At 32.1% G+C, this 26,479-nt stretch overlaps 1 protein-coding gene across 6 annotated transcripts; it reads right to left on the bottom strand.

Annotated features, from left to right (window-relative positions):
* Positions 1-682: 682 nt before the first annotated feature.
* LOC127064975 (single-stranded DNA-binding protein 3) lies at positions 683-26,396 on the bottom strand. 6 transcript variants are annotated; one of them, XM_050996703.1, is made up of 14 exons: positions 24,783-26,385; positions 23,774-23,846; positions 23,636-23,697; positions 23,453-23,537; positions 23,256-23,297; positions 23,053-23,139; positions 19,820-19,927; positions 19,212-19,286; positions 19,052-19,100; positions 18,356-18,385; positions 16,717-16,928; positions 16,411-16,581; positions 15,800-16,000; positions 683-7,389 (listed from the first exon to the last, which is right to left on the bottom strand). In XM_050996703.1, the coding sequence occupies exons 1-14, from the start codon at positions 24,836-24,838 to the stop codon at positions 7,285-7,287; spliced, it is 1,356 nt and encodes a 451-aa protein (XP_050852660.1). In that variant the 5' UTR covers positions 24,839-26,385; the 3' UTR covers positions 683-7,284. The 6 variants fall into 6 exon arrangements, with proteins under 6 accessions (XP_050852660.1, XP_050852665.1, XP_050852661.1 ...); XM_050996705.1 differs by lacking the exon at positions 683-7,389 and adding an exon at positions 9,818-14,143 and having other exon boundaries at positions 24,783-26,392; XM_050996708.1 differs by lacking the exon at positions 16,411-16,581 and having other exon boundaries at positions 24,783-26,396.
* Between the last annotated feature and the right edge of the window lie 83 nt (positions 26,397-26,479).

A 26,479-nucleotide genomic window follows, 5' to 3' on the forward strand; every position in this document is an offset into this window, starting at 1 on the left:
ATGGCCGTCGCTTCTCTTCTCTGCATTTTCCCACCCCTCTCTCTTTCTCTTTCTCTTTCTCTTTTGAACTTCTCGTTCGAATGAAGTCATATATACTTTTCTTTTCATTGCCTCTACCACATCATTTTCTTCGTCATCTCATCTATTCTTTTCAATCGATTGCCATACGATTCGAAAGATAAAAATAATCGACTCGTGTTCATGACTATGGCTAGAGAGATTTGTTTTTACATCAATGAATTTGTAAAGTAGAATAAAATATATGTTTGCTCGTATTCTTAAGAGTTAAAGATATGTTGCAAATATGTATCATTAACATTAGCCTTTTCATAAAGATGAAATAATTTACTTATTCGCGAGAGGAAATATAATTATTTTGCGATCAATGATAAATAAAAAGGAAGGAAATTTTGTATATACTCGTAAGAACCTTTAATGTTGGATTTTCTTTCTCTTTTTTTCTTTTGAGTAATTGTGCACCAAATATCCACTTTTATATACTTAAAGCTATCGTAATATATCGCATGAAAAAGAATTTGATCCAAAAAAAATTGTTATACTTACCGTCGAGAATATTAGCGATCCTTTTTAATCCCATCATTAATTTGTTTTCGAATTCGTCGATGTTGCGATGTCGATCATCGTGGAATGAGAAATGTTGTGAATATATTAAATTCGTTGATTGATAGGGTATATGACATTTATTTAATTACTTCATCATTACTGTTTACGCTATTGAATGCTATACTTCGTATAGATACCTACAATTATGTTTGATAATTAATATGCGAATCTTGTAGAGAATGAATGGGAGATTTAGTCGCGAGTTTTACAGCCCATTTTCGAAGTTTACAATGATCATCATAATTTTTAATTAATTAATTAATTAATTAATTAATTACAGAGAGAATTCGCGTATCGCGCGTAACCGGTTCTAACGAGATCGATATTATTATCGATCATCGACCTTATATCGAATCTTTTCTCGACCCGCGAAATTCCGGCGCACGTTTCCGATCCGATATTTTTCCGGACTCGTACGCAACGTGAACGGGAGCGAAAAACTTGACTCTTGTTTATCGATCACAATTTGCGCTAGACTTTACCGAGGACTTTATCAATATATACTATATATATATATATACTATATATATATATGTATTTCGCGAACGTTCTTATATATTCATATGAAAGAGCGGAATCGTTTCAATCCATAAACGCGTTATATGTACATCATTTGAAAAAAAAATACGTGGAATAAAGAAAATCGAATATGTATGTGTATGGGATGTGTGTGTGTTTGTATGTGTGTAAAGCATCGAAGAAAACTCGTCGTTTCTTCTATTCTAATAATTCTAATATATATTTAATCGGAGTATTCGATTTTTTTTCTAATTCAACGTACCTTTCATACATGTGCTCGTTTATGAATAAAAAATATCACTCGCTCTCTGTATATTGCCGAATGTACTTACGCTGGGTTAAGAAAAAAAAAAAATCATAATAATTAAAAAATAAAATAAAATAAAATAAAATAAACAGGTATTGCACACTCTTCGATGGCACGAATTTATTGAAGAAATTTTCTAATCTCGTTTTGGACCGTTCTTTGTCGTTAATCGTTATTCGTCGATATCTACAGACCGGAATTTCGAGAATGTAATAATCTAATCAACATATTCTTTCTCTCTCTTTCTTTCTTTCTTTCTCTCTCTTTTTCTCTCTCTCTCTCTCTCACTCACACACACACGCGCGCATACACGTTTTAGACGTTTACTTATCGAAGGTCTCGTTTGTTTCTTTTTTTTCTTTTTTATGTATCTTTGTAACCGTACAAATATCTTTCATCTAAAATGATTACTATGAATGAAACAATAAAGATGTTTGAATCTATTACGCGGAACTAGTTAAAAAACATTATGTACCGAGACTTGTACATAAAGTATAAAAACCGCAAGTAAACTACGAGAGGGAGGATGATCATATTTGTGTTTCCATTTCTTTTTTTCTTCTTATTATTTCTCTTTTTTTTCTAATCTTTACGCATCGTAATCTCGGCTCCATTAGAATAAACTCTAAACGTATTTTATCTACATCGATGCGTTAGGTTGACACTTTTACAAAAAGAAAAAGTTCGACAGCAGATACTTATATACACTTTTCCAAGTATATTAAACCTCGAACGCAATTACGTTTAATCATCCGATGGAACGCGATTAACGACGTTTATTCTTCCAAAGAATCGAAAGAATCGAGATTACGAATATTTTAATGTACATATATATCCGTGTGCGTGTTTTGTGTGCTTTTATATATACAAAATGTGTTTACAATGAAATGTCAGAATCTTGTTACGAAAAACAATAAAGGATGCGGGCATTTCATAGCAGACAATCTATATATTTGTCATATAATATATACATATATATATAATATATATATATATACACACACCTACACACACCCGTTTATGTATGTAATTATACATGTATATACGTATACGTGTACATTATATCTATTTGAATCTCTATGTAGCTTACTAAGATCTCCTCGAAAAATCATAAAAAAGTACAAAATTTATATTAAGGACGAGTCTCCTCGCACAATTATTTATTTCTTTTTGTTTTTGTGCGCATAAAGTGTTTTTGGATCGCGCGAGAAGGAGAAGGATTTCGAAAGGGTTTCGAAATGTTATCTATATATGATTACGTTTACATATATTTCACGCATATCTTTCTCATTCTTGAAAAGACAATCTCGTAGGAAGATGGAACACGTATTGTACGTTGACGATTAATACTCTTCTCAAAATATATACATATATGTACAGGGTAAATCGAGAATTATCGTTCGTCAAAAAATAAATTTTTATTCGCTGATATGATGAAAATAAATCAAACAAACGAACAAACGATGCTTCCTTAGAAACATCGATCTTATTAGAAATATTATTATTTATTATTCTTTCCGAACAAATCGAACGATTTCGTCTTAAATTTCAGCGAAGAAAAAACTATTTCATTTGGAAACTATTATTTTTCTCACATTACACGATACAGGGTGTAACATATAAATGAGGACATCAAAAAAATTTACGTTCGTAACAATCATACGCGTATAAAGTAACTCCATTCAGGAATATTCCAATTCAAATGCATCACCCTGTATAAGTATACAGGGTGAATCGTAAGATATGATTATCAGAATAAAATAAAAAAACATGGAGAAAATAAAATATATATTTATATAATCGAATGATCGCATTCACTTGAAGAATCACTTCTACAGAGATATCTTTTTGTTCGTTGCTTTCTTTTTGAAAAAATTGTCCAAAAAAATCGTCTTCAATAAAAATATCCTAAGTAATCGAATTTTTAATTAATCACGTTAAACGATTCACCCTGTATACGTACAAATCTAAAATACGAAATACACGTAACGTTATTTCTTGCTCATGCCAATCACGACGACGACGATATAAAGGAAGAAATATTGTGAATATATATATTTAAATATATATATGAACAAAAATAATAATAATAATAATATTAATAATAATAATATTAATAATAATAATAATTTGGATTACGATCGTATGTGAGCTCGTAGAGACGAGCGGAGGAATCTTCCTTAATTAATCGACGATGAAAGAGAGAGACTCGTCCCTCCCTCTATAATGAGAGATTCCCGTTCGAAATTCTCCCTCTCGTCTCGAAAAAAAAGAAGAAAAAAAAAACAAACAAAAATAATTCATTCTTGTATGCCAGACTTTTAAATTCTTCCTCTCTCTCTCTCTCTCTCTCTCTCTCTCTCTCTCTCTCTCTCTCACTCTCACTCTCACTCTCTCTTATACTACCCGATATATATCTACACCACGATACGATTCAACGAGAAATATCTTTCGCTTTCATTTATATATACGCATGCACGAGCACGCATATATGTATATGTGTATGTATACATATATACATATATATATATATACATACACACATATATACATACATATACACGTGTGTAAGTGCTGTGTGCCATCGAAGAAGGCTTAAAACGCGCGAAACTTTCGATTTTTTCTTATTTATTTATTTATTTTCTTATTTATTTATTTATTTATTTTTTAACGGAATTTGAGAGAGAGAGAGAGAGAGAGAGAGGGATAGAGACGAGACAGCTAGAACAGGAAGAAACTTTTGATTGACCAACTTTTTGTTATGTCTTTTTTTTCTCTTAGCTGGATAATTCTCTACAAGAATACGATCACATATACACACCTTTTAGATAAGCCTTTTTGAATATCTTTTCTTCTTTATTACAACTATCTTCATAAATTTATATATAAAAGATATTTTTATCTTTCCTTCTAATAAAATAACTATGACATACAAACAAAAAAGAAAAAAAAAAAAAGATGATCGTTATTTAAATATCGATATTATCTCTAAAAGATTTATATAAATATTATCGATTTTTTATGGTATTTGCAAAGGATACAATTTAAACAACAATAGCATTTAAATATTATTATATAAATATACTACAATATTAATATTTAAATACTATTACTATTTAAATACTAATATACTCTATTAATATAACACTATTAATAATAGTACACTGACATTTAAATAACAATAATCGATTATATTAATTAATCAATTAGATACGATAACAAAACGAAACTGTGATTTTTAAACGTGTAGAAATGATCCAGCTGAATTGAAAATAAAAACTCTCTCTCTCTCTCTCTCTCTCTCTCTCTCTCTCTCTCTCTCTCTCTTCGATTTAACGCAAATCGTCGTAAAAATTTAAAAACAAAGGCGTTAATGGATTAAGAATTTTCTTATCTCCAAAACACATCGTCGTACGAAACGTATTCGTTTCTCCAATTTTTCTTTTCTGTACTTTTCTCTTTTTGTTCGTTTTTTTTTCTGAATCCGTCATCGACGAAGACGAAGAAGAGGTAGACGAGTAATTGGTTGATGCAGCTTCCCAGTTGGTAGGACAATCATCATCCCTTAGCAGAGCCGTGCCAGCGGTGCTCAATCTTCTTCTTCTCGATACATCGTCTCATATGTTTCTTCTGTTTCTCTCTCTCTCTCTCCCTCTCTCTTTTTTTTCCTTAATGTCACTATCTCCGTTTTTTGACGATTAAAATGTATCCGGTCACTCCTGAGAGAATCGTCCGGACACACCCGTCTATTTTTTTTTTCCTATCCTTCTAAGGACAACCGAAAGAAAGACGTTCGGCTTTTTGATCCTTAAATCGACCCAATCACACTTTTCTTTGCTTTTAACAATCGGAACGACGATGAAATCTTTTTGCTAAGCTAGCGTTTATCTAATCACGCTATAAGAAACACACACACGCGATCCATAATTTATCGCTCTTTCTCTCTCTCTCTTTCACTCGCTCTCTCTCTCTCTCTCTCTCTCTCTCTCGCCCGCGCGCTCGATCGAACGATTAAATTATTGCCGTTCGTCGAAATCTATGCGTACAATATTTTCACACTCTCGGCTATTTATTTTGGTCTGACGTTTATCACTCGCATTTCTAAATTTCACCGATCGTGTTTTTCCTTTTTATATATGTATATGTATAGTTATAATTTATTAAATAAAATATCGAAGGGTCGTGAGAGACGAAGGAAGAAGATAAGGGCGAAGGGTACAAGGGCTGGGAGATATATTCGATGAGAGATGCATCTCGAGCTGTCACAATCTTATTGCACTGCGTGTTTGAGACACTTTTTTTTTTTAAATAAAAGTTTCGTGTGATCGAATTGCATGTGTAATGAATATATATATATGTATGTATATATGTATCGATGTGTATATGCACATACCTACGTAAGTATGAATCGTAAACTAACGCGTTACGATAAGTATCATTCGGTTAATGTTCCTCGCAAGCAAGAAAAACAACCGATTAAATCGTTCATTAACTCTTAAGTTCCTTTTTTCTTTCCTTTTTTTATTTTCGTTCAACTACACTCTTCTCTCATCTTGGAAGGAAAATTTACGGGAAATGCGTAATGGACACGACAAGCACGAAAAACGCGTACGAAAGGAAGAAGTTATATATAACCGTTCGTGAAATTCGACTAGGTGAACGTGGATGAAAAAATAAAAACGATTTCTCGAAGTAGAAAAAAAAACAAAGAAGCAAAATATCGAATACAAAAAAATTCGAATTAGAAAAAGAAAAAAAAAAGAGAAAAAAAGAGAAAAAAAAAGAGAAAAAAGGATAACAGATAATACAAACGATCTTAGTCTCTTTTCGTCGCAGCCGCCGTTCGCCCGGTAAAGTCGCAATCGCGAGTGATCATAATTAATAGTGATAGAGTGATCGATTAACAATTCGAGTCGCTCGGAGAGACAGACATAACCCGTACCCTAATTATACCATAAAATGTGTGAGACACGAGAGAATTGCACGAGAAAAAACAATGATCATTCAATGAAACTTCATTTTTTTTCCTATTCCTTAACCCTAAGGATTCTGCTCTTTTTATCCTTCGCCCGATATATATATATATATATGTATGTGTGTATATGTGTATATATATATATATATATATATATATATATATATGAAAAATGGACGACGTTAATCGCGTCGACGATGTCTCTTCTTCTCATGTTGTGCATATCTTTCTCGTCGGGGAGTTTGGGCGTCGAGCCTTTTTATCGATCGGCTCGAAACCGCGCGCGCAAGAAAGAGGAAGGAGGAAAATTCTGAAATTTTTCTTTTTTTCCTTTCGCCACTCTCATCATCTCTTTCGTTACCTTTCTATACGCCATTTTTTGTTTTTAGCCTTTTTTCGTGTTGCCGTCTTCCTATATGTATTCTTTTTTTTTTATGTATGTGTATGTATACATGTATGTTATGTGTTTTCACGTGTATATACGTGTATATACGTGTATTTTATTGGTTTTTATTGTATTTTCTTCTTCTTCTTCTTCTTCTTCTTCTTTTATTTTTTTTTTCATTTTTTTATTTATTTTTTTTTATTTTTAATCACTTTTCATTACTTTTTTCCCCATGGTAGGACAAGAGTGCACATTGGTGGGAGGAGCAATTGGGTGTGAGGAAGAGAGGATATTGATTTTTTCCTTTTTCTTTTGCTGCTTTTTTCCGTTTTTCCTTTGTACGTGTGCGTGTGTGTGTGTGTATGTATGTTCGTGTATGCGTGTGTCTTTTTTTTTCTTTCGTTTGGTTTCTTTCGCGCATTAAACTCGATTTTTTAGTTTGGTCTCAGGGGCTTTCCAACGACTCGTGAAAAGTTATTGTATGAAATAATCGGGATGGTCCGAGTCCTTTTCAAACCTCTTCGCTTCCTCCTGCATGCTCTCCTTGATCTTGAGGATGGCCGCCGACTCGGTCTGATCCTGCGAACCAACCAACACCAGGCCAGTTACACGTAAAAGGTCAGGCAAGCCCACCGTCCGGGGGGGGATACCTTGCCCATTCTGCACAGCGTTTCGTCAACGAAATTAAAGAATTCTTCCTACACGTCGCTGTTGTATTCGATCGAACGAGAAAAACATTTGAAATAGACCAGAAACGTTTCGGATCTAATTAAAAAAGAAAAATAAAAGGAGTTCCTTGCGAAAAAAAGTAACACACGAATTTGAAACTACGATGTAAGATGTGTGTAAGGATAGTAACGTGGGCGAACAAAGAAAAAGATGACGAAAAAAGAAATATTTCTTGATTTCATCATCCGAATTACTTTTTAAACCACGTAATTATTGTTACACGCATCTTTTCATAATTTCAAATCCGATAAAAAAGTAATTAGATGTTCCATTTCTCGCAATTCACATAAAATATCGCATATTAGTATCTTTTAATTAGCACATATATACATATTTTCTTTTTTTAATGGACGTATCGACGCAAACGAATTTTTAATTCGACCATCCCTTTCGAACTTTTCAAATTAACAACGTAAAACATCGATCGACGTTAGTTAGAATTCTCAAAATTTCGTTTCTCCACCTCCCCCATCATTAAAACTCATGGGAGCGAATACGCTGGCCGGCAAATACGCGTAAAAAGCGCAGCGTGATGGCGGTGCGTCGTGACGGGGCTAGGCTCGTGAAAGAAAGACAAGTACGATCGATATTTACGCGCGGAGAGGATTGAAAAAGAGAAAAAAAGATAATAATTAACAAAATAAAAAAGATTAAAAAAAAATAAATAAAAATAAAAAAGAATAAAAAGAATAATTCAAAATAATAATGATAGTAATAACGATAATAATAATAATAATAATAAATAAATTATTATTATTATTATTAAAAAAGTATTTGGCGGGTTAAGAGCCATTCGTGAAGTTGATCATAATTATCATCGGAAGAACCGTGCGATCGAAGTATCATATGGTTCGATTTCAAAGTTTCAGGGTGCTCTGACCCACAACACATGGACGTTGATTATTTATGTTTTATATATATATATATATATGTATGTATGTATGTATGTATGTATGTATGTATGCATATACACATATATACAGTATCTACTTTAGAGAGAATGAAAAAAAGCCCGTGTCTCGAGCAAATACAAAACGATAATTTTTCGTTTCTATAGCAATCAGGTGTTCTCAAATCATTTGTTCTACTTTTCTAATTGTTGAATTTGTTTTTTGTTTTTGAAAAATTTTTGTATCTTTCCTCGCCTGCCCCCCACGCACGCACACCTCACCGATTAAACATTAAACAACGCTAAATACAGGCAAGAAAAAAAAGAACATGATAGTCAAACTCGATAGTCTCGTCCTTGCACTTTTTCCCTCTTGGAATGCTTTTTATGTATATATATATAAATATATCTTTTTTTGCCCTTTTTTCTATTATTACTTTTTCTTTTTTCTTTTCGTTTTTTTTTTTGAGTCCTTTAAATAATATATATGCACGCGTTACATGTACGCGTTATCAAATTAAGTTTCGATACGATCTCGCAATCCACCAATCGCTTTGCGCTCACGCATCCATGTGCTACAGGCCAGTACAGGCTAGTACTATATATACAGCTATCAGATCGCTATGATTGTTTATTTAATCGTAATATAAAAATTGAATGTTATCGTCGTACGAATGCACGTTGATTTCATATCTCTCTCAATAATGTCGGATCCTCGACCGTCGTCGCTCATTTATATCGCAGCTCAGACGCAACCCAGACGCACGACGTGTTCCATCTCCCTTCGATTTCCTCGAATTTCATTTTGTGTAAAAACAGTATTATCGAATCAGTTGACTGTTCTTCGAACTGATCTTCGAAGTTTAGAAAAATTCTTTATACGTAACCTATTATTTAATCATTAATACGCTAAAACTACCGATCTATTTTTACCAAAAACACGTCATTGTGCGATAGATACTTAAAAAGGTAAAGAAATTATTTGCGATTACTTTTAGTTAATTTCATTTTACAACAAAAAAAACAAATAGATTTTAGTTAAAAAATTTTTCTAATAATTATCTTACTAAAGGGTTTGAAAATCTTGCCAGCTTTTCAATGATAATCGATAGAAAAAGACAAAGAAAAAAAGGAGCAAAAAATATTAAAAAAATAAAAAAAAATCGTCGTGCGACTAACGTCTGCGATTTGGCGTATGACGATCGCGTCAGGATCGACGAGCTCGCGTTAAGAAAAAAAAAAAAAAAATAATGGAGAAAGAAATTAAAAAAAGAATAATACACCCCAAGAAATAGGAGGGAACGCGAAAACGGATAGTTATATATAAATACTTTGGTAGCCAGCACCCTGCGGGTTTCAGCGAAAATAAAAAAGAAAAACGCAGTAGACTCAGTGTAACAGGATTACATTTATTGTCTCGATGTTCCCTGGCTTAGGCATATATTTTAATTATGTTTATGTTCGTGACCATACGATAAGGACATAAAGATCATTTAGTAAAACTTACAACGTGCGAGCTTGTCAAAGTTAATTAAATGGAAACAAAAAAGTAAAAAAAAAAGTAGATAAAAACGAAACTTGACATTCACAGGTGTAAATGCCAAAGAAGTGCGCTTGCTCTTTGATTTAACTTCGCTGTGAAAGATCCCTCTTTATAAGAGCGCATAACACGGGAGAGAGAGAGAGAGAGAGAGAGAAATAGAGAGAAAGTGAGAGAGAGAGAGAGAGAGAGAGAGAGAGAGAGATCGATTGGTTGCGAAGGAAACAAATGATTCGAGACAAAAATTAAAAAAAAAAAAGTAAAAAAGAATAAATAAATAGTAATAATATAATAATTATATTAATAGCTATAATATAATAATAATAGATGAACGAAAGATTCTCCGCTTTAATAAATTTTCTTATCATATTGAAAGTTTCTTGAATTTTATTTTATAATTTTTTTTATTTTGACGATGCAACACATAATTTTCCCTTCTTTTTTATTTTACACACGGAAATTTACGTTCGTAAAATGAGAAAAAAAGATGGTGTGCTATGCTTGGAACATATCTAACGATCGACAGGCACAAAGAAGCGCAAGATATATATATATATATATATACATATATATATATGTGTGTGTGTGTGTGTATATATTTATCTCGTTAAATCTCTCGTTTAGCGTCCAACGAACGTTCACCCTTTTCTTAGAATTAACTTTTAAAATCGAAAAAGATGGCCGTCGAAATTTTTATTCTTGCGTTAATCATCTTGTTATTTCTATAAAACGCGTACAACTGTTTTATGGCGTTTCGCGTAATTAGAGACGCGAAAATGATTGCTACTAATATAAACGCTAAACGAAGAATCTGCGTTTCTTTTCTTTTGCTCTCTCTCTTTCTCCCCTTTTTCTATTTTTGTTTGTTTTTTACGAAACATCTCGACATATCTCTTTATCTCTTCAGGCATAATTGTCTCTTCCAAGTATGTATCTTGCAGTTGGTCCAAGAGCACGCATTATAATGAATGACGCAAATATAATAATACATTCTTTCATTCTATCTCTATTCTCTCTCTCTCTCTCTCTCTCTCTCTCTCTCTCTCTCTCTCTCTCTCTCTCTCTCTCTCTCTCTCTGTTTATCATATTACATGATCAAATGACCCTTGCATCGGTAACGAAAGTAATTTTTCCTTTTTGTCGACGAATAAAAAAGATAAAAATGAAAGTTAAAAAAAAATAAAAAGCAATTAACAAAAACGTTAATCAAATAGCAGCACAGCATAGTCCGGTACTGACCTATAACCACTTGCGGACGGATGGATTCCGGGAATCTCAATCGAGAACTACTATATTTATTATACCCTTCCGGTTTATTCCAAAAAAATTCTTCTTTCTTTATACGCACTCATTCGCTTTCAGTCCAGTACTCACACTGCCTAGATCTCTTATATCCATACAAAAATAGTAATGTTTCTATTATATAACACTCTTCTTCTTTTTCTTCTTTCTTTCTTTCTTTCTTTCTTTCTTTTTTTTCTTCATTGCGTCTTGCAAAATACGTAAATAAGTATTTCTCGCGATAATAATAAAAGCAGCCATTCGCTTCGCAATATTCTCGTGTCTACGGAACGCGAATCCTCAATCATTTCGAATTTCCCGCGCGTTTTACGAACGAACGAATAGTAAAACAGAGAATAACGTACAATACGCGCGAAGAGACATTCAGATATGAATGAGTCAAACGAACGTTGCGAATGAATCAAAGAAAAAAAAAAAAAGAGAGAAAGAAAAAAGAAAAACAAATCGTTCATTTGGCTATTTTCACAAACTTTTTACTCGCGATGTATAACAAATTTAATATATTTGTTAAATGGTAACCATTATGACTGTTAGTTCCAATAAATAGATTATCGAACATCGCACTCGAGTCTATAACAACGTATTTTCGTGTCGACTTTCGGCAAATTCGAAAGAGAAAATTTTCGTTGTTATTCGAGATAAGGCACGATGAAAGGAGGTTTCCCGTTTATTTTATTTTATTTTATTTATTTAATTTTGTTGCTTTTTATTCTTTTCTTTTTCTCTTGTCAAAGAGAGACTCCTACTACTTTCGCGTACGTAGAAACGAAATATTGTGATGCTAATGGCTATCGAAATCGTGATGTGCTCCTTTCATATCAAGAAACGACAAGACATCTTTGTTACGAGGAGCAAACAGTGGAGGGACACGATCAGAATTCGGCGAAATCGATCGTCCCGTTGCAAAGCCAATTGACAGACGTCACGAACATTCAAAAATTACGATGACTCTTTTTTTATAATTATTATTATTATTGTTTTTTTTTCTAACGTCGGATCGAAAAAAAAAGAAAAAGAAAGAACGACGCGAATTTTATATTTTCGAAAATGATATATTCCGACAATTATTTTTTGAACTATCGTATTAATTCTTAATAACAGTGTGAAATATGTCAAATAGCTTCGAGAGCAATAAAAAGTATCCGACATCTTGGATTTGTTATTATTTTTTACTACACTCCAAAAAACGAATCTTTTCGTTTTGTTATCAGCATAGATTATTTGAGAATGAGCCCGCAACGGGACGAAAAATCGAGCGCCTTATATATCGCTGGCCATAAACCAGTCGTTACGATGATTAAAAAGAGGACGTTAAAAACGAAGAATAAAAATCGATTAGTAATTATTATGCGATCGATAATCACAGTAGCGGACAGTTATGAAATACATATATATGCGTATGCACATAATACAGGCGTGCAAATACGCACGCATATATATGTATATATCTATATATATATTTTTTTTCTTTTTTTTCTTTCGAGTAACAGCCTTTTTGTGTGTGTACGTGTGATATATGATTTCTTTTTCTTTTTTATCCTTTTACTTTCAGGCACCATTTGCTTACGAACTAGTTTTCTCAAATAAATATAAATAATAATATAATATAATATATAATAATAATAATTATTATAATTATAATAATAATAATAGTAATAATAATAATAATAATAATAATAATAATAATGATGATAATAATAATAATAATAATAATAATAGTAATATTAATAATAATAGTCATAATATAATAATAATAATAATAATAATAATAATAATAATAATATGCTACCATGATGACGTCGATTAATTGAAGAACGTCGCGCTCCTTTCTTATAAAATGTAGAAATAATGACAAGTAGAAAAAGAAAAAGAAAAGAAAGAAAAAAAATAAAATAAAAAAAAAGAAATAAAAATAAAAATTAAGGAAACAATACACCTAGTCTGCAACCTTGTGAGTATTTAGCAAAGCATATACATAGTGTGTTCCTGCTGTGTAACGACGCGTGCCCGTAATTGCCCGTATCGTATAAATGTAGTGTAAGTGCGCGTGTATAACTTGTTTGTGTGAATATGTACGTATGTATGTACATATGTATGTATGTATGTATATATGTGTCTGTGTGTATGCGCGCGCGTGATGTATACACGTACACATCTGTATTTTTTCGCACGAGCGCGAGTACGAAAATGGTGGAGTTCCGTTCATCTTTTCGTTGTGCAGTTTCATATTAATCGATAATTATTATCTTTCATTATCTCGTAATAAGTTGTGTAACGAACGCCTTATGTGCTAATTTAGTCAACTTTATTTTCTTTCTCGTTTTTTTTTTCTTTTTTTTTTATGTTTTCCCTTTAGAAGCGCGTTATATATATATATATGTACGTATATATATATGTGTGTATATGTATACTTATATACACCATATAATTCGTTTCGTTCTTTCTCTCTCTCTCTCTCTCTCTCTCTCTCTCTCTCTCTCTCTCTCTCTCTCTCTCTCTCTCTCTCTCTCTCTCTCTAATTTTTTTTTTAATCTTGTTTTTTTATGTCGTTGTCGTCGTCGTTGTTGTTCTTGTTGTTGTCGTTTTATATGTATTCTATTTCTACCACGAGAATGAGATATTCGTATATTCGAGAGCCATTTTGACGAAACTTTTTTGTTTTTGTTCTTTTTTTTTGTTTTTTTTCTTGTTTTTGTCTTTTTTTTTACACAACAGGCGTGTACGCTAATTATTCGCACGCGTGCAACGAAGCAACTCGTTCTCAGCGAGTTTGCGTATCATCCTCTTTTCCGCAATACGTGATTAATCGGGAGTGTTCTACGGCATCTACGCACTCGGGGCTGGATCCAAGGCGACTTGACTTTTTAAAAAAACTGTCGAGAAATACAGAACGTGCACGGACGTGATTACTATTTTTGTACTCCTTCATTTCGAATCCTACTAAAGAGAGATCGAAGTAGGAACGTATATAAAAGAAGGAACAAGAAAAAATAAATAAATGAACAACTAATAAAACAATAATGACGATAATAATAATAATATTAATCATAATAATAATAATAATAATAATAATAATAATAATGATGATGATGATAATAATAATAATAATGATAATAGTAATAATAATATAAGACTATATCGCCTCTACTAAGAAAATCGCGCGTTTATAAGTCCGATCATTATGTACTTTTAAAATTTTTTATCGCCCAAATCGTTACTAAAGATATATTGTGCTATATGTATATATATATATATATATATATTTTCTTTTATGTATGTATATTGAAAAAAAAAGAAAAATCAATAAATCAAAAAGGAAAAAAAAGAAAAAAGAAGCGCAAGCATAAAAACGTCGAGACGTACTCCTTGTATATTGCCTTGGCTCAATTATTCGAGAAGCTGACAGTAATGGCCCGTTCTTGAAATTTGTATCGTTACCCCGCTTTCTTTTTACGGGCGAAATGTAGCAGAGCAATGCAAAAGCAAGAACTTAGACGATTTTAAAAATAACTTGGAAGTGTTACTCCAATTAATTATGATTTTGGTACGCGAGCGCTCGCTTAAGAATAATAATTGATTAATCAAAATAATTAATTTCTCTCTTGTTCTCTCTTCCTTGCTTTCGCATTTTTATATGTTACAATTTGAATTATATAACATCTCGTCACCGTTATGCCCACTATATGTGTGTGTATATATATATATATATAATATAAATATATAAATATATGTATATATATACATATTACATATATATATATACTCCAATGTAATAGTTATTATCTTTACTGTTAGTATGATAAAAGTTAGCTGCGCTATGTATCTGTGCAATTAAATCTGTTATAAATAAATAGTAAGTAAAAAAAAAAAAAGAAACGTATATAAATAAATTCAAATATGTCAATCATCCAAAAGTCCGAGTCCCCAAAAGGAAAAAAAAAAAAAAAAAGAAAAAAGAAAAAAGGGAAAAAAAGAAAAAAAAACAAAACCATTCTCTACGTGCTTAAATAAAATACTTCTCGACATTTTTAGATATAAGGTACTCCATAGACGATAAAGCATTAATTAGGGTTGCGGAGCAAACCCGAGGAATAATAAAGCCCGCCGAATACAATAAATGCCCGAACTATCTCAATAAAAGATAATATGCATACTTGTCAAACCGCTAAAAGCATTTGTCGGATTGTTAATTTGACGGATAATTAGATAAGGAGAGAAATTTTAATATGGGCTTGAATGTAACGCAATGAAAACCAATGTAGTATAGAAAAGAAAGTTGCTAGAAAACAAGGCGCCGATACTCAGAGTATCAATATCAATAATTATTTTTTCAAAACTGGAAAAGTGAAAGCGACGATTTCATTTTCTTTTTTTTTTGTTTTTGGTCATACTCTAAGTGCGTGTCAATATTCGCAAAATATTCTGCCATTGGACGATACTTATATATCGCCGATTATATACAAGTCCATATTAACACGTCGCGAATAATCGCGTTAAAAGAATTTATCAAAGAATCTGCTAATACTCACATTCTCTCCAGGTCCTCCAAAACCACCCAGATTATAGTCACCCATTCCACTTCCGCTGTCTTCTCGTGGTGTTCCTGGTCCACCATTAGCTGGACTATTCTTCATTCCGTCAAGACCATCGCCATTTAAAACCGGTCCCATTGTGTTAGGACCCATAGGTCCCATCGGACCACCTTCTGGACCACCGGTCATTGGAAAATCCTAGGACAATGTGATAACGCTGTTAATCGTAATATTTTTGGAGAGAGAACAAATGAAAATGTGTCTTGTTGCATAATTTTATGATTTGAAATGAAATAAAAATGGTCTTCGATATAAATACATACATACATACATACATATATATATATATATATATATATATATACACACACATATATATATTCGTGAGAAAAGAGAAAGAAAAAAAAAAAAACAGAAATGACGTCGAGAATTAGCAATCGCGATAGACAGTGGTCGTATCCAAATTGATGAAAGAATCATTCTTGGTATATCGACAATGTTCTTTCATTTCAATGAATGCTTTTAGCACATTTCTTTTTTCTCTTTTGACGTGAGAAAATTTCCTTCAAAGAACTTAAACACGACCATGCCCATACTCGTATGCTTACTCCAGGCATGTTTCCACCAGGTACAGGTTTCATCATGGTATACATATTTTCTCCGCCGCTATTACTGCTGTCCTGAGGACTGGGCATAATTGGCGTGCCTGGGCCCGGAGGACCAGTCGAACCTGGTGGACCTCCGTAGTTACCCGGCGATGATGACGAGTAATTCATCGGCTGTACATAATGAATCGCATTAAGCGCATCCAGATTTTCATTTGTGCATAGCGACAAACTGTGGCAAATCGCGATACCACGGAAAAAAAGCATTACAATTGCACGAATAGTAATTTGTAATTAATATAACTGTACCGTTGATGTGTTCGGTTGCCACTGTTGTCTTCCAGCTGGTCCTGCCATACTCATAGGGGGCATACCAGGACCTCCTGGACCACCAGGACCTAAACTACTGTTAGGAGGTGGCCCTCGCATTCCAGGACCATAACTTCCAGGTCCCATTGGACCCATACCTGGACCTCGTGGAGGATTCATTCGTGGATTCATAGGATTCATTCCTGGTGGACCTATAGAAAAAAGAAAAAGTATGTGCAGTCTTTAATTATGTTATTTTATATATTTTTATATGGTTCTAGTTTTATGTTAATACTAATGCTGTTCACGATTTTTATAGACTGCCGGCAAATCATGTACAGACAGTACGTGTTAAATTTAAGCTTGTTAAGTTATTAGATTTAATTAATGCATCTTTTCGAATAACATTAGATACAAATTTTGTGACCTCTTTTCAAGAATATAACGTTGTAACTTAATAATTTTTCATTGAAAACGATCTTAATCGAACTGCATCTATTGTAACAGTTTAACTGTCGCAATCTGCATATGAGTCATATACTATATTAAGCGTAATATATAGCTATAAAGTTTAGCCTTCAAACATCAAATAAAATTCATGCTTTGCCGGAGTCTATAATAAAGCAATTGGATGACATGCTAATACAATGATTATGTCCACGCATACTATCACAAAAAGCTCATGCTAAGAATAAAAATAGCACTGACATTCTAAATTCGTACTATACTAAAGTATTGAAAATTGAAAAATAGAATATATATATATGTGTGTGTGTATATATGTATATATATGAATATATATATATATTCCACAGTTAATATGTTTTCAATCCATTTTCGAAATTTTGTTTGTTAAATCCTCGTAATCATACGAATATTAATATACATTAGATGTATAATTATTTCATCATGAAACCTATAAAATTATATTGCATTTTTGTCAAAAAATTTTTTTAGTTTATATCCTTTTTACACTTAGCACATTTTAAGAATTGAGACAGAATATTAGATGTTTATGCATGTGTAACACGTTGTAATTAGACACAAACAAATTAAATTGTCCATTTATAATGATGATATATTTTTTTGTAAAATATCAAAAAAAAGTTTTCGTGTTTAATTCTATTAAGTGCATAAATATGTATTCGTGTATATGAAGTACATACTCGATTCTGAAATATTCCTTACCAACAATATTCTGCATATTTAAAATGTTTCATTTTTAAAATAAATACAATAAAACTTTGGAAATGTAATATGCGTATTATTGCATTTTAAAAATTAAGAATTTTGTGCAAAATTTGCTTGTAAAGGAATATAAAAACAATCTACAATTTCATATGTCATTGCATATTCGACTAAATTGATAGAAAGCTTCGATAAAAGTAAAAAGTATATTTGCTTGCATGATATAAAATATTGTAGAAGTTTCATATTGTTTAAACACGTTTATATTATAATTGCCATGCTCAATGCAAAGATTGGATGAGCAACTAATTCGCAAGGAATTTGCAAAGCTAGTGCAACTCTATTTTAAAAGGTGAAAACATAAAAATTGAATGCAAAGAGACGAAAAAAAATAGAAGTTAGGCTTGACTAAGTCATGTGAGTGTGATTCGGTTGCCGAGTTGCTTCCTACCTTGCCACCCTACAAATTCTCCAGCTTCGCCTGAGGAACACAAGAGCACACATTAGTACGGCAGGTAGGTAAGGTCAGGTTGATGGCCATAAAGCCTAGTTATTCTACAGTGGTGTAGGGGAATAATATTTTAACTTAGATATATTTATATTTATATACATATACATATATATATATATATGTGTGTGTGTACGCGCGAACGTGTATTATCGAACAATATACGTAAATTTTATACCTCTGCTATTATCAAATGATATAATCTATTGTATATATATATATGTAAAAAAAAAAGAAAAAAAATACGAAATAATAATTAATGAATTATTACTAGTGATCATTATAAGATATGAAAAATTAAATAATATAAAATATTTTCCAAAGAGTATATAGACACATATATTATAAATATAAACTATAAATATATATATCATAAACATAAACTGCGATATGTAAAAAATAATATAAATTATTAATAATAAGCAAAGATGAGAACTACACCACTGTTTATAATTAGACAATTCAAAAACCAATCCACTCCACATCACAGCAATCCAATCCAATTTTAAAATTACTTATTCATTTATTGCTGTGTGGTTTTTGGTACGCATGCGTCTATGCCATTCTCCTCTCGCAACACTTGTCAATGCCAGAAAAAAAAACATGATACCAATATATATATTATAAATCAATTCTTACCTTGCCTAGTAGGATCCATACTATTTGGCATCATTGGTTGTCCAGGTGGCTGAAATAAAAATAAAATGATTGCATATAATATTTATAATATAAAACATTCGTGTGAAATTTTCTTCCAATATATTGTAATATCTAATATATTACAAAGAAATAAACTCACTCCATTAAAATCGTTTCCCATTTGTGGCATACGTACTCCTGGTCGTGGGCCAGCAGGATACCTTGGGCCCATAAACTGTAACAAGGAATAAGTCCACTGTGTATTTAATAAAAATCCTCATAATAAAATTATATGTATAGAAAATATCTCAATAACACTTTATTATCAATATGCAATTTATAGAGTGAACGATAGGTTGAGTAAATCATGTAAAATTAGTCGTATCAAATTATAATCACTTCCTTATAAAAAAATTACTATATGCAGTATTCTTACCTGAGAGGTAATATGTTATTATCAGAGTAATGATATATATATATATATATATATATATATATATATATATAATTTTACGTATACTGACTTAACTCCTACATATAAAATAAAAGTTCTTTCGTATTTTATTAACATTTGTTAGGATAACATTTTTGCAATTACTTTTTCATTATCAAATAAACATAATGAAACAAAGAATTAGATGATGAAAGTAACATTGAAAGGAAGACAGTGACATTAAATAAACGATTTTGGGTATACAATGATGTAGTGTAATGAGTGTGGAACAAGTAATTCTTCATGAGCGAGAGTGTGTGTTGAATGGCGCTTACCTGAGTGGACATCATCTGCGAGTGTGGGGGCGGGGGTGGCTGGGGGTGCTGGGGGGATGGCTGTGATGAGGGGTGTGTGGGCGGAGATGGTCGCATTGTCGAGTTGTTCTGCAACAAGCAACGCAAACGACAGACATGTAGCAACACTGCGATCCAGGCAACAGCTAAACTAGAAGGCTCAGGGATGATCGTGTTAATACTAGATATTCTTCAACATCTTACAAATATGTTGATTGTTATAGCCAACAAATAAATCTACATGATATTTTTTCAATAAGTGGGATTTCATTCTGTTGTATGTACATTTGATATCATATTTCATAATGTTATGTATCATATAGTAAATATGAAGCAATATATTAATTTGTTTTGTCATATTTATAAAAACTAAAATAATTGATTTTAAAACAACAATACACGCTTTGTATTGTATCATGTATTAATAATCGAACATTTCAAAATTATACAAAAGTATTGTCTTTACCATATATAATAAACTATGTTTCAAGAAATTCAGATTTTACATATTATTTTAGGAAAGATATATTCTCTTTATAAAAAAAGCTATATAAGTCATAGATTCAACTAGAAATAATTTTTAAAGAAAAATTTTTAAATAAATATATATATATTGATAAAAAGAAAAATAATTTATATAAAGTAAGTTATGTAAATAATGAATATGTACATAAAAAAAAAAAGGAAAAGAAAAGAAAAGAAAAACAAATAAATGCAAAGCAATAATAATATATGAAATGATAGCATAACAGCATAGCTCTGTAAATTGATGAAACAAAAATGAAATGAAACTTAAATTTATATAAACATGCACGACATTGCTTAATAATTATAATATTTTAACAACATAATACAACAGATTTTAAAAACGACCACCTTATATTATACATTGTACATCACAGATAATTGTCCCTTGTTAAAATAATTACAATTTTTATTTTTTAGTGGACACAGGTTCTTCTTGAATTAATTATTGTGAATCCACAAAATATATAGCTTTTTTGCAGCAATTTAATTTTTCTCTATGACACCTTGTATGTTATATTTATAAATTTTAAGTCATCCCACACAAGAATAATTTAACACAAAAGTAATAAAGATTTGAACGAGCAACATATGCGTAACTAAATTTTTTCCTTTTTCTACGTATATATATATGCATATATACATATGTACATGTGTATTCGTACGTGTATATTAATATGTACATATATATCCTAATTTGTAGATACTCCATGAATTTTTATCTGTTCTATTCTTTATATACAAGATTACATTTAGAGCAATATTTCAGGAGACTATGCTATTCTATAGATTATTTACAAAAAATGTTAAATTACTATATAGGGAAGTTTATAAATTATATCAGCAATATTTTCCAGAGAGTATACGCTTGGCTGACTACATTAAATTTACACAATGCATTAATTTGATATATTGTCGAAATTTGCATTTGCTTTTTTAAATTATTGTCATATAAAGTGTATATATATTTTTTTTTTAATTTTTATGATAGAAAGTATTTTGAAAATAGACATTTAGCACAATGCGTGAAGGCCACAGTGATATTTGTTATTAAAAACATGAATATTGCATACATATACACATAGCATATACACATATTATAGATCCTATAAGTATCTTATTTATTTATTGATAGCCCTTCTTAAAAAAGAATTCAAATATACATGTATGTATATTATAAATTGTCTTGTTTAAAAATTTAAGACTGTATTGAATAAATAAATAAATAAATAAAAAAAAAAAAAAATAGAAACTTGAAAAATTATGTCAGCACAAGGTCAAACACTCAACTGAGTTATGTGCATACTATACTGGGATTTTCGAGCTAGTACTATTCTAACATTTATATAACCCTTGTCTGTGTGGAATATCTAGACTTGCGTTATTCACTAAAGAAATAAGATAGAAAAGTTAGAACAAGAACGCACATACAAGAGTTAAATACATAGCAAAGAGAAAAGGAAGTATATATGTAAATACAGTGTAACAAAGCATAACAAGAATATTATTTCATTGTACACTTGTATCAAAACGAACATATAACATAAAAAGTATATGTAAAAAAAATTATGGTATGCATTTTTTTATATACATTTCCCTTTAAAATATAATCTTTCTTAATTTTCCTAACTATTAAAGTTTTCTTGTATAAATTCATAATGGATAATGATTATGTATAAAATATTTACAAGAACATTTTGATTCTACCTATATATGTCATCACACATATTCTGTTATTGCATAAGATCTATGTTAAGTATTTTCAATATACATTTGTAATAAAGATATTTTATATATATATATAATTACAAATAAGCATTATAATTTCATTATCGATGTAATAAAATTGGAATATACTGCATGCTTTGAACTAAATATAATTTACATGAAATTTAAATGTAATGATAGTAACAGATAAAAGTTTTTGTATATAGCATATATTAATTCAATAAATTATCAGTAAAGATTATTAAATAAAAATCCAGATACTGGAATTATATAACAATATTTTAAAATTAAATTATCTATATAAGTAATCAGTAATTCTGTTTGATATTTGAATGATTACAAATCCTATTGAGTAGATAATGTAATTTACTATAATGTAATTTAACTATTTAATTATCAACATAAATGTCTTTCATTTATTATTTTTTTTGTATAAACTGCAAACATGCCCCTAATCATAAGAGAACTTAGAAATTTGATAAATTGTGATTTGATAAACTGTTAATGTCGTTAATTCCCTTATATTTTTTTTTTCTTAAATATAAAATTTGACGATGACGATATGAGCGCACGCACACACAGATACATGTACGTGAGCAAGATGTGATTACGTGCATCGTAGCAAAAGAGAGCTAAGGGATATAGTATGACTACACTCATGTGTGTTTGTGTGAATGTAATGAATGAATATGTAAGTAAACATAACAATGACAAATGACAAATTATTTTCATGTTGTCATTTATATCTTAGATAATACTTAATATCTTCGTGAAATATAAGAAAATACATAAGTAATAATGTATCTTTTCTTGCACTGTTCCTATAAAATATTTATACAATTACTATTATTTTCACGATGGTATATAATATATTACCAATTATACTTTCAGAGTAAAACTTTTAAGTGGAAGTATATTATAATTACAAGTGATCATATTATTTTCAAAAAGCAAAAACTTACTGGAAAGAATGCTGGAGGCATTGGACCACCAGGCATACCATCATTAGGTGGCATCTGTCCAATCGGAGAAGGAGCTGGGCCAGCATTCTGCAATAATGTTTTTGTTATGTGTCGCAGAAGAATATTTATTTTATATAGATATATATGATTATATGTATAAGATAAATAAGTAAGAAAATAAGAGGATATAATTAACAACTTACATGTGCAATTCCATTAACACCATAACCACTGTTCACAAAACCCTGCGACAAAAATATTTGTTGTATCAGTCTAATTGCATAAGGTGCTTAAAAGATAAATTATTTAATATTATTTTTAAATGACAAATATTATCATAAAAATGTTTAGTAATAATCGAAAATATTAAAAATTGGTAAAATATGTTAAAATTACTTACATAATCATGAAAAGCTTTGGCCTCGCTACTGTGTTCACACGAATCTCGTCGTTCTGGTGCTGCGCAATATAGATCCCAAAACACACTAAAAAAATATTATATCAATTGCACACAACTAAAAATTTTTCAATGCCATAATAAAATATCTGACCAATGCCAAATCATTTGATCGGATACACTTACCACCACCATGAATGTAAAAACCCAGGTGGTTCTCCAAGCGTTATATTTTTCTCCCATCGTATCTGTACGACAATGAAATATAATTAATAGTCATATATTCAATATAAAAGTAGAATATAGCTATACTATCTCTCTTACCTCCGATAGGAATGTTTGTGCTGCTTTTTGTGCGCCGACATGAAGAAGATACTCGTATACATACAAAGCTAATCTAAAAGCATAATAACAACTAATTGCATCATAGAACAAGTTAATCCTATATAAAAAAAGTCCGACTTAAATTCTTTATGCGATGTGAAAAAACATTCGCATAAATTATTTTCATCAATGAAAAATATAATTTCAAGATTATAAATGTCTAAAATTCATTTAATTTCTACATATCAACGATGTTACATTTTAATAAGAATTATAATATAAATAGTTAAATTAATAATTCTTCGCAATCTTTTTGCTAGTACATAACCATTACGGTATATACCATTTCTTTCACGAAAGATACAAATATGGCGTTCGAAATTAGACTTCTCTGCCAATCAAACGTCTCTATTCAGTGACAGCGTACACTCAAGACCGCGTGAAAGCAGGTTATGCGGCGAAATCTTAACTAAATAGCTAACAACACGGACAGCACGCTATCCTCAGTCCTACGAGCTAATGAAAACAAAAACTTTCGACCATCGCCATCTAACATTTTACCCTCCAAATTTTAAGATAATCCAACAATTCATTTGTAAACAATATCGAAGGAACTTGAAATGTTATTGAGATGGAACGATCGCGGAGTCATATCGGTTTATATGCGTTCCAGAATGTAAATTCTGAGTAGATAAATATTTCAAAGATCCGAAGTCAGCCATTGAAAAACGATTTTTAAAATTAAAAATTTGAATCACGACGATAGGATTCAAACAATTTCTTTTAAATTCGAACTACCGGTATCAAAGTATGTGCATGCTTTAATGTATTGCACGATGTCAAAAAGCAGGAAAAAGAGAGAAAGAGAGGGAGAGAGAAAGAGAGAGAGAGAGAGAGAGAAAGAGAGAGAGAGAGAGAAAAAAAAGAAGGAAAAATGGAGTCACTCGTCGATCAATCGGCACGGATAATAGGATGAAAAAATGGGCTTCGCTTAGCAATAAATACGTACTTTTCTCTGGCCTGAGCATCCGATGGTACGCTGGACCCCTTTCCCTTCGCGTACATCGTTGTGATTTGTCAATCCTTCCAGCGTAAACACAGAACAGTCGTCGGGTCGAGAAGTGAGCAATGTCTGACTGCGGCTATCGTTCGAAGGAGGAGAAGTGCAGCGGAGAGAGTGAGAGAGTGAGAGAGAGAAAGAGAGGGGAAAGAGAGAGGTGGGAGAAGAGGGGAAAGGGAAAGAGTAGGAGTAGGAGTAGGAGGAGAAGGAGGAGGAGGAGGAGGAGGAGGAAACGGACGCGCTCTTGGCTACCTTCGTATCTCCGTGAAAACGAGGACGAAGTGGGGGAAAGGGAATAAGAAGAGAAAGAGAAAGAGAAAAGGATAGAGGGGTAGAATTCGAAAGAGGAAATAAAGGAAGAAAAAGTTGCGGGTACGAAAAGCGGAAGGACGTAGTAAAACGATAGTTAGACTTTTCAGGGAATTTCCTTCTCTCTTCGTGTCTTATTCTTCTTTCTCGTTGGCGTCACTGTACAACTAAACGATCGAGGCGCAGACGCTTCGCCTCATGACATGACAACGAATCACGGAAGAAGAGCCGCGTCGCGAACGCGCATCGTCATATTATTATTCTTTTTCTTTTTTTTTTCTCTACTTTTGTTTATTTATTTTAAATTTTCCACCCGTTTTATTTTTTCCGCAATTGTATCGTCAATTTTTCTCTGCTATATTAGAGCCCGCGTCGTTGTTCCGTTACTCGTCGAACTCGGCCACGCTCTCGTATCTCACCTCTAGGGCACACTTCACGATAGTTTCTATCTCTATCTCTATCTTTCCTTCTCACTCGCACGCTTTCTTTCCCTCGCTCGTACTCTTTTCAAGACTTATTGTTCTCCAATGGAAATCGCGAAGCGTCTATCTCTTTCTCTCTCTCTCTCTCTCTCTCTCTTCCTAGCACACGGCGGCGACGATGGCAAAGTCGTCGTCGTCGTCGTCGTCGTCGTCGTCGCGCGTTCGGTCAATTCACTCTCTTCGCTCTTTTCCCTTCGATACGCCTCTCACCTCAGCACACCTCACCTCACCTCACCTCACCTTACCGCACCTCACTTCACTTCACCTCACCTCACCTCACCTTGCTTCACCTCACCTTACCGCACCTCACGCGTACCTATCAGTCAACCACGACGCACATACACGTGCACGCGTCTCTAAAAGAGCACGCGCAAGCACAGGTACACGTATTACACAGAGAAGGCGTCGCGCGCGCACACCGATTTCACGTTGTGTTGTCGTTGTTGTCCGTTTGACGTCGTCGCCGTCGCCGTCGCCGTCTCCGTCGCCCTCGCCGTCGTTATCGTCGTTACTGTTGCGCTGTTGCTTGCATATACAAGTTTCCGAATTTTCGTCGATGAGTCGCCCTATCGTCCCTTCTTTTTACCGTGCACTCGTCCTCACTGAAAATTCTACTATCGTACGCCCCTATCGTTACATACGCGCGTTATCGGTCGAACAAGGACGAAAGGTAATATCAGGATAACACGTATGCGCGGAGAGGAATTAAACTCTCACGGTGTCGTACCCGCGCACAACTTCGGAAGTGTGCTACCTACTCTCGGCTTCGCACGCGACAACGACGCACACGTATACGCGTCTCGGAGGATCGTACTCCTTCTCCCTCTCTTTTCTCCCCTCCTTTTTCTCCCATCT

The sequence above is a fragment of the Vespula vulgaris genome, chromosome 7 (genome assembly GCF_905475345.1).
Source record: "Vespula vulgaris chromosome 7, iyVesVulg1.1, whole genome shotgun sequence".
Lineage (NCBI taxonomy): Eukaryota > Metazoa > Arthropoda > Insecta > Hymenoptera > Vespidae > Vespula > Vespula vulgaris.

Bases quoted from the DNA above. Each gene is read 5' to 3' on its own strand.
- LOC127064975 (XM_050996703.1), bottom strand. From the start codon at position 24,838: ATGTACGCGAAGGGAAAGGGGTCCAGCGTACCATCGGATGCTCAGGCC. The intron at 19,928-23,052 runs GTAAGTTTTTGC...TGCTTGTTGCAG, and splicing joins TGCCTCCAGCATTCTTTCCA to AACAACTCGACAATGCGACC. The intron at 19,101-19,211 runs GTGAGTTTATTT...TTTTTATTTCAG, and splicing joins TGGGAAACGATTTTAATGGA to CCACCTGGACAACCAATGAT.